General features: G+C 37.7%; 1 protein-coding gene across 1 annotated transcript; it reads left to right on the top strand.

Annotated features, from left to right (window-relative positions):
- The first annotated feature begins 1,610 nt into the window (after positions 1 to 1,610).
- Positions 1,611 to 2,039, top strand: LOC131146712 (uncharacterized). Its single transcript, XM_058096465.1, has one exon. The coding sequence runs from the start codon at positions 1,611 to 1,613 to the stop codon at positions 2,037 to 2,039; it is 429 nt and encodes a 142-aa protein (XP_057952448.1).
- The last annotated feature ends 7,350 nt before the right edge of the window (positions 2,040 to 9,389 follow it).

The following is a 9,389-nucleotide window of genomic DNA, read 5'->3' on the forward strand; positions in this document are numbered from 1 at the left end:
TAGCATCAAGATGGCACCATACGAGGCATTGTATGGTAGGAGGTGTCAATCCCCATTATATTGGGATGAGACAGGAGAGAGACAGCTATTGGGGCCAGAGCTGATTCAGTAGACTCAGAATAAAGTCAGACTCATTTGAGACAGAATCAAAACAACGCAGAACTAACATAAGAGTTATGCTAATACTCGCCGGAGAAAGTTAGAATTTGACACAGGGGATCATGTATTCCTAAAGGTGGCACCATTAAAAAGAATTATGAGATTTGGGAGGAATGGTAAGTTGAGCCCTAGGTATATTGGGCCATTTGAGATTCTTAAACGAGTGGATCCAATTGCCTACAAGCTGGCTTTACCACGTGCTTTATCTAGAATGCAAAATGTATTTCACATTTTGATGTTGAGGAAATACATCCTGAAACCCTCCCATGTAATTAGTTATGAAGCATTGGAGTTGGGTGATACCTTGACTTATGAAAAAGTGTCAGTGCAGATTCTTGACTGGAATGAACAGAAGCTACGCACGAAGAAGATTTCACTAGTAAAATTTTATGCCGAAATCATGCCGTTGAGGAGGCTTCCTGAGAACTAGAGGAACAGATGCGCCAGAGATACCCATATTTATTCAGTGGAGTTCAAAATTGAGCTAGTCAAAATAAGAGTGATAGAGTGGAATTGGGACCCTGATATATAGGGTGAGTGTTTGATATAGGGATGGATGTTTCCCCTAGAGTTTTGTTATTTTGGGGTGTTTGTTGATTATGTATTTTTGGATGGATTATAATCTGGTATGTATATTCACTATGGTGTATGTATATATTGTCTTCCACTGATAAGTATTTGAAATATAATGTGACTGGTACATCGGTGCCCAATGCGGGTTTGGTGATATGTATGGTATTAAAATTGATGACGTGGCCAATTGGTGTGGATAAATAATTAATAAATAAATTATGAAAAATCAAGGCGTCATAGTTTGGTATTAGAGCCTAGGTTTGGCTAGGTTCTACAGACTTTAGTAAACATCGAAATACAATACTAGAGTATAGGAATGGATTTTAAGGAAATAGGAAGTGGATAGAATGAGAAATCATTAGGGGATTTTTAGAGGATGAGGTTGAGAATTTAGGGTTCTATTTTGCTACCTGGAAACAGGAGTTCCATGGTTGTTTCTGTGTTATTCCTGGAGTGACGATTTTAGGAATATCATGGACACTATCACTGGTTCTTATTTCTAAGTGATAGGATTGAATCTTAAATGGGATTTTAGGATGATGAGATAGATGATTTTAGAAAGATGACTTATGAATTATAGATTGATGTATATATTGATTATCATATGGTGATAGACTTCTGAGATTGGTTGTTTTATTTTCAGGATGGACCCTTGGGGTAGTGACACGAATACTGAGGGTGATGGAGCAGGACCTTCCAGTATGGGGGGCAGAGATTTTGATGTAGTATTGCGCAGCGGAAAGTAATGGCTGAGATGGCTCAACGCTCTAAAGAGCGTTGCTGCACGATCGAGCAGTTTACGTAGATGAGAACTCCTTCATTTTTCTGGAGGGGCAGACCCATTAGCAGTTGAGAACTGGGTCCAAGACATCGAGGAAATGTTGGCAGTGCTTCCATGCATAGATGAACAAAAGGTATTATTTGCGACATTCAAATTGACTGGAGAGGCAAAGCCCTGGTGGAGATCAGCGAGGTTGATTGAAGAGCAGAGACCAGACCCTGTACCGGTGACGTGGAGCCATTTTAGGAATTTATTTTTTGAGCGGTATTTCCCTGCTACCGTTCAAAGAGAGAAGGCAATAGAGTTCTTGCACCTTACTCAGGGGCAGATGACAGTATCGCAGTACGCAGCCCTGTTTATTAAGTTGTCCCGGTTTGCCCCACATCTGACAATGGATAAGGAGAAAAAGGTGAGGAAATTTAAGGAAGGCTTGAGGCAGAATCTGTTTGAGCAAGTTATTGGTTTCCAGGCTCAGACATTTGTGGAGGTTGTTGACAGAGCTACAGTGATCGAGAGTGGCATGTAGAGGGGTGGTACAGAACGGAGTCAAGGAAAGAGACCAGTACCTTTAGAATTTTAGGTTGGGTCCAGTAGAGGGCCTTGGAGGAGATATGATAGTAGAGGATGATGGATACCAGTAGGAAGATATCGAGCAAGACAGGGCAGACAGATGCCCCCACATGTTACAGAAGACATTTTGGAGAGTGCCGGCTTAGAGAGACAATCTATTATCAGTGCTATCAGACAGGGCATATAGTGAGAGACTTTTGAGCACCTCCTGCGATAGCATCTGCTTCGAGATCGTATAGAGGAGGTCACCAGGCACCTCATGGTGGACAACAGAGGAATGTCGCTCCGACACGAGTTTATGCATTGACACCTGGAGATGCGGAGGTAGTTAGAGACGTTGTGACAGGTACCGTATTAATATTGTCATTTAACGCTACTGTATTGTTTAATTCAAGGGCGACCCACTCTTTTATTGCCCAAAAATTTATGAAATTGTGTGGGTTTGAAACTTAACAATTGGGAGTTTGTTTATCAGTAGCTACGCCGACAGGGGCAGTAGGCATTTGTCAGAGAGTAATTCAAAACTACCCTGTGATAATTCAGGGGAGGTATCTGTTGGCTAATCTGGTAGTGTTGGAGATACATGAATTTGAAGTAATTTTAGGAATTGGTTGGTTGGCTACTTACTATGCCAGCATCGATTGCCATCAAAGGGAAGTGGTGTTCATACCTCTCAGGGAGTAGGAATATAGATTTGTGGGGTCACGTGTGCGTGCTCTACTGCAATTGCTATCTGCCATCCAGGCGAGGAGGTTGCTTTTGAGTGGTTGCCAGGGATATGTGTAGTGACCCGAAGAATAATAACATTTAAATAATAAGAGGAAGAGAAAATAAATACAAAAACAGAAGGAGGCCATAAACGAACACAGGGTTTCATCGACGAAGGTTTAAAGAATTTCATCGACGAACACAGGGCTTCGTCGAGGAGAAAATACCGAGAGACGGTTCAGGCTTCTCTAAATTTCCTAAATTTCGTCGACGAATACAAGGCTTCGTCGACGAATTTACTGAAGGATTCATCGATGAAGTGACGTGTCTTGTCGATGAGCCTGGCCCTATAAATAGTAGAAACTCGAGATTTTTATCATTTTCACCACTCCTCTCTCTCTCTCTCTCTCTCTCTCTCTCTCTCTCTCTCTATGTCACTCTCTCCCTTCGTTCTTCATTTTCGGCCCTGCCAGTCGCTGGATCGATGATCCGAAGTCACCACGACGCTCCTAGTGGAGTTCTCTGCAAATCTGCCGGAACAGATCGTCGGGAAAACAGAGTTAGATTTCATCCCAAATTCAGGGTAAGACCTTTTAACCTATTTTTGGCCTTGTGATAGTTATAAGAAATAATGTAGGCAGAGAAATATTGATATTATGTTCTGACATATGTTGGTTTCAGGGTGTTTTGTAGGAGGTCCTGCGGGTGTTAGGCTTAAATTCTCTAGGGGCTTTCCAGTAGTCAGGTAAGGGAAATATGCTATGTTTGGTATTTCTTAAAATACTATACATTTTATTTAATTATGAAAATTATGTATTTAGTATGGCGTGGCTTGTGAATACGAATATGGTACGGAGATATGTTTTATGAATTTAGTTTCATGATTTTACGAATTTCAGTATTATCATTATGCGAATTTCAGTACCATGATTTTATGGATTTTAGTACCATGATTATACGGATCTCAGTACGATGATTACATGAATTTCAGTATTATGATTATGCAGTTCAGTGTTATGATTATACAGTTCTCAGTATTACGACATATAAATTACAGTACAGTTATGTAGCATCATGGTTATTACAATTACTTCAGAATCATGGTAAATTAGATAGATATGTATAGAAATATATTATATGATATCAGACCTTGTTGGACTTGCAGCTACAGACCACGGTACCATTGCTACAGATATTATATTACTTTATCAGTGCAACTACCTATTCAGATAATACGTGATAAGGTCGACCACCTAGGCCCTTAAAGAGGTTAGGCTCCCCATCCAGATATGGGTTGAGGTGCGCAGGTCGATTGACAGAGTTCAGTGATTTATTCCTGGTTGACCAGTCAGGGTAAATCCAACCTACGGGCTGCACAACCTTGTCATGAGGGGGCAAGTCATGACACACAGATAGCCACAGGGAACAGTTTCAGTTACAATTACATACATACGGATTTACAGAAATATGGACCCTACTTATGTACACTAGAAGTATTTTGAATGATAACCTATAATACTATTATGTTTAGCAACATGGAAAGGGGGTGTATTTTATTATTTATACTATACTTTTGCATTCAGTTATTCATGGTTATATGAAAATAGATTTCATGATATATAGTAGCTAATTTGCCACACGCTAGTAATAGCATATTTCTTCTTACTGAGCGTTGGCTCATCTCAGTGGTTAAACATTTTTCAGGTGATCCAGGTAGGCGAGCAGATCTGGCTCGTAAATAGAGGGACGTCTGTAGTGCTCTGTCAACAAAGTGACTACAGTGGAGGATTTTTGTATTTGCCCTAGCTAGATGAGGGTATTTTGAGAAATCAGTGATGTGTGTATATTTTGGGAAACACGTAGTACTCTAGTATTGAGTGGTATTGGTTTTGTATTGTATATAATGGTTATGGTTATGTTTATATGATTCTGCTTCTTACTGCTTAGGTTTATGGTTGGGTTTACCCTCAACATGGTGTCAGAGCATGTAGAATATTTGTGTATTTAAAAAAAAATACAGTTTATTAAGCAGGTCATTACAATATGTGGCCTACATAAAGGAGATGCCAAAGGAAGAATTGAAACAGGTTGATATCCCAGTGGTTAGAGAATTTTTAGAAAATTTTCTAGATAAGTTACCTGGTTTATCGCCAGATCAAGAGATAGAATTTTTAATTGATCTACTTTTAGGGACGACACCAGTATCTAGAGTGCCTTACGAAATGGCTCCAACTAAATTAAAAGAGTTAAAAGTTCAATTGTAGAAGCTGTTAGATAAAGGATTAATCAGGCCCAATGTGTCGCCTTGGGGAGCACCAATGTTATTCGTAAAGAAGAAGGATGAGACCATGAGGATGTGTATTGATTACCAAGAGATAAATAAAGTGATATAATGTTTTGATTGAATATATATTGATGTAATCGCACTCATATTGTCACACATTGTCAATAACTTATTCTGTCTTACTGAGATGTGTCTCACCCAAGTATTAAATATTTTAGGAAACCGAGATCAAGTTGGTGATAGAGCTCTCAGATAGAGTAGAGCGGGGACCTTGATATATAGGGTGAATGTTTGATCTAGGGATGGATGTTTCCCCTAGAGTTTTGTTATTTTGGGGTGTTTGTTGATGTACATATTTTTGGATGGATTATACTCCGGTATGTATATTCGTTGTGGCCTATGTATATATTGTCTTCTACTAATAAGTATTTGAAATATAATGTGACCGGTACATCGGTGCCAAATGCGAGTCAGGTGATATGTATGGTATCAAGATTGATGACGTGGTTGATTGGTGTGGATATATAATTAATTATAATTAATAAAAGATTATGAAAAATTAGGGCGTCACACTCTCCCCTTCTCTCTAGATTTCTCGCCCTGTTTCTCCCTATTTCGACGATCAAAAGCCGCCACATTGACCCTAGGGAGATTCTTTACAAGTCTGTTGGAATAGATTGTTGGTGTGGCCAACTTGTACACCATCCCAAAACCAGGATAAGTAGATTATTGGGGTTTTTTCAATATTACTAGGCTTACCTGAGTTTAGATTTTGTGTTGTATGGAAATATACTGATGTTATGTGGAATAAATTAGGATGTTATGATTTCAGGACTAGGGTGTTTTTGAGACCCTCCAGACATGGGTTGAGGACCCTAGTGAATATTTCCAAGAATCCAAGTAAATTATAGTTTAGAAAATTACAAGTATGTAGGTTCAGAGAAATATAGTTGATTTATTGGAAATATGTATATATATATTATTTCAGGATTTTGGGGATAGTACGTCATGAGTGTGAGGACAAAGTTGGAGGCGAACCTCCCAGCTAGTTAGGTAAAGGAAATATGCTATGCTAGTAAATTGAAGAATTTAATTAGTAAATTATAGTAATTGTTTACAGGGTACAAATTATATAGATTTTAGAGCATGTGTATTATTTGGTAACTGTGTGGCATGAGTAAAAATTGGTATAGTATGTAAATAGTTTTTTAGAATGTTATGATTTACAATAAATATGTACTGGAGTATGCTTTAATAGATTTTACAGAAGTATGACTTGCAGTATTAATACAGAGAGACATATTTGATAGTATTAATAGAATACCATGATTTCCAGAATTTTAAAACCATAACACTTAGATAATTCAGTCTATTCAGTCAGAAATTATAGCTTAAGTATTACAGTTATTTCAGTTAAGATATGATAGTATTTTCAGAACAAATTTATAGTGTTATGATTATTTTGGAATCATGATGAAAACACTAGGATATCTATATAAATAGTATATACAATATCAGACCCTGATGAATCAAGTTATGTTCAGTTAGCAGAGCACGGTACCGTTGCTAGTATAGATTAGAGTGCAACCACACATCTTAGATAGTGTATGGATGGTTTCTGTCAACCGTGCCTGGAGGGATTGTAGACTCCCCCGAAGACTGGGTTGAGGTGACCGGTTTGACGAGATAGTTACTAGTTCCGTGCCTAGGAGAGGTTGCAGTTTGGCCAAACTGAAGATTGGTAGAGTTACAATTGACTTACCTAGTAGACCAACTAAGATTAAGTCCTACCTATGGGCCGCACAACCCTGTCATGAGGGGTTAAATCATGACGTACAATTTTCTAGGGTAAACATCTCAATTATGTATATGTATACAGATTTACAAAATATTAGCAGATATAGTATGAACACAGTTATTTATACGTAAACAAAATTACAAAATTTTAGTGGGTATATATGTTGATCTTATAGGTCATTTCCGGTTTTGATAATGACAAATACTCTTTGTATTTGATGACTTTCAAGTTTGTGTGCAGGTTCTTATTGGCAAGTTCATATTTGATGGCACGTGAAAGCTTGAAGCTTGAAGACCCTGAAGATTAGTTGATGTTATAATTTATATTATCATTCAATTCGAGTCTGTAATAGCAAATAGGAAAAAAAGTCTGTAATATTTAATGCATATCATGCATGTAGGAACAACAAGCTTTAGACCTTAGAAAGACCTTAGGGAGGACCCTTTGATTGACCGACGCCAAATTTTTGGGACTATCTCAAAACGGCCTTAGAAAAGACCCTAGGTTTTGCACAATCACTTAAGTAAGTCCCTAATATCACTCTCCATATCAGGGGAAATTAAGTGGGCAAAATTTGGATCTTAAGTGAAAATCATGAGAGAGGTCGGGCAACCGAAACCATGGCGTGTAAAACACCTCAGGTGATCAAACAAGTCAACATGTTGACTTTGTGTTCGGGCACCCGAACCACTTTTGAGCGTATCTCCCTCGGGCACCTGAACCTGTGTCATAACACTTTTCAACTACCCAAGTGCCAAAATGATCATGTTCAAAAAGGGTTTGGGTGACCGAATTGGTCAATTTGGTTAACCGAACTTAGCTTCGGGCACCCTAACCTCGAACAGAATGCTACTGACTTTGGTTCAGCCAACCGACTCTGATTTTGGGCACCCGAACCTTTTAAAAGTGAATTTTTGAGTGAGTCTATTTGGGCACCCGAATCTCCTGGGGTAAATTAATTTTTATTAAAAATTTGAAGGGGTAAACTGGGTTAATTTTTCTAAACCCGTCTTAAACTTTTCTAATTATCCCCATTGAGTCCCGAATAGTCAAAAACTCCTCCTTGCCTATATATGCATGTTCATTTGCAATAATTAGCAAGGATTAGCAAAATTGATTAGGGCCAAACTCTCTCAAATTTAAAAATCCTTTTTTAGTCTATAATACTCCAAAACACTTATACACATCATCCTTCTTGATCTTTCGAGTGTTGTGAGTATACTTTGTGTGCTTGTGTTTCATTCATACTTGCTAATACTCTCATTAGATTATATTGATTGTTTCATTTTATTGATAGTAGAGCATCAAGTTCTTCCACTAATTTAACTTGACAAATCTTATGTGGGAAGACTTGGAGGGTTGTGGTTCTTGCATTGTCATTGCAAGTTACCTAAGCCTATATTTTTGTGTGCAAAAAACATTTTGAAAGCTTGTTTTCAAACAACTCTTGTGCTTGCTACATTGAAGAAAATACTTTTGAGTTTGTTTGAATATTATTGCTAACATCTTTGAAACCCTAATCTGACATTGAGATTTAGTTTATCTAGTTTTCAAAGAATAGCTTGATTGATACACTCTTGTGCTTGATTGTTTATAGACATAACCTTGAGTGTTGATTGCCCACATAGAGTACCGAGCTTATAGTTCTTACATCATTGAGGTGCATTGATTATATTGTGCTGAATTAGTACATATCAACTTGTATAAGAAGTGTTTATTTGTACAAAAATTTTATATTAATTGTATTCTAGGCGTGGGCCTGAAAAGGGAGATTAGCCCTATTGAATAGTCCTAGATTGGCTTAAACTCGGTTAGGAAAGCTAGGTGCACCATCTTGCTAAGGTGTAAATTGAGGTCAACCTCACTAAGCGTGGTTGTAATCGATGTCACTCTACCAGTTAAGTGAGCATTAGTGAAATCCTCGGGTTTGCGAACTAGAGGCGTGGACGTAGGCAGTATTGGCCGAACCCCGATAACATATCATGTGTTTGTTTATATTTCCACACTTTATATTTACCGTACATGTATGTTATAGTGTAATGATGCGTATGATTTAAATTTCTACATATTATATTTATCTGCACATTTGGGATTGCATAGAAAGACCCTAGGTTGTGATATTCTGCTAACATCTAGTTTAACCTAGGAATAAGTTTTAAAATTCCAATTCACTCCCCCTCTTGGGAATACACCAAAGCTAACAATATATATTATGATACTAGAAGTATGAATAAGTAGAAAACTCAGATATTACAGATATATTTTTAAACTATGATAGATGTGAATTATATTGTATGATGTTTTACCAATTGTTACAATTTCAGAATGTATATTAGTATAGTATTTTTGTAGTTCAGTTGCTAGACACTAGTAATAGCATATTTCCTCTTACTGAGTGTTGTCTCATCCCAATGATTTAACATTTTTCAGGTGATCCAACTAGGTGAGCAAATCAGGCTCGCAGATAGAGAGATCTTTTGTACTACCCTTTTTATAGGGTAAGTGTAATCAGTGGA

This window comes from Malania oleifera, chromosome 13 (assembly GCF_029873635.1).
Source record: "Malania oleifera isolate guangnan ecotype guangnan chromosome 13, ASM2987363v1, whole genome shotgun sequence".
Classification (NCBI taxonomy): domain Eukaryota; kingdom Viridiplantae; phylum Streptophyta; class Magnoliopsida; order Santalales; family Ximeniaceae; genus Malania; species Malania oleifera.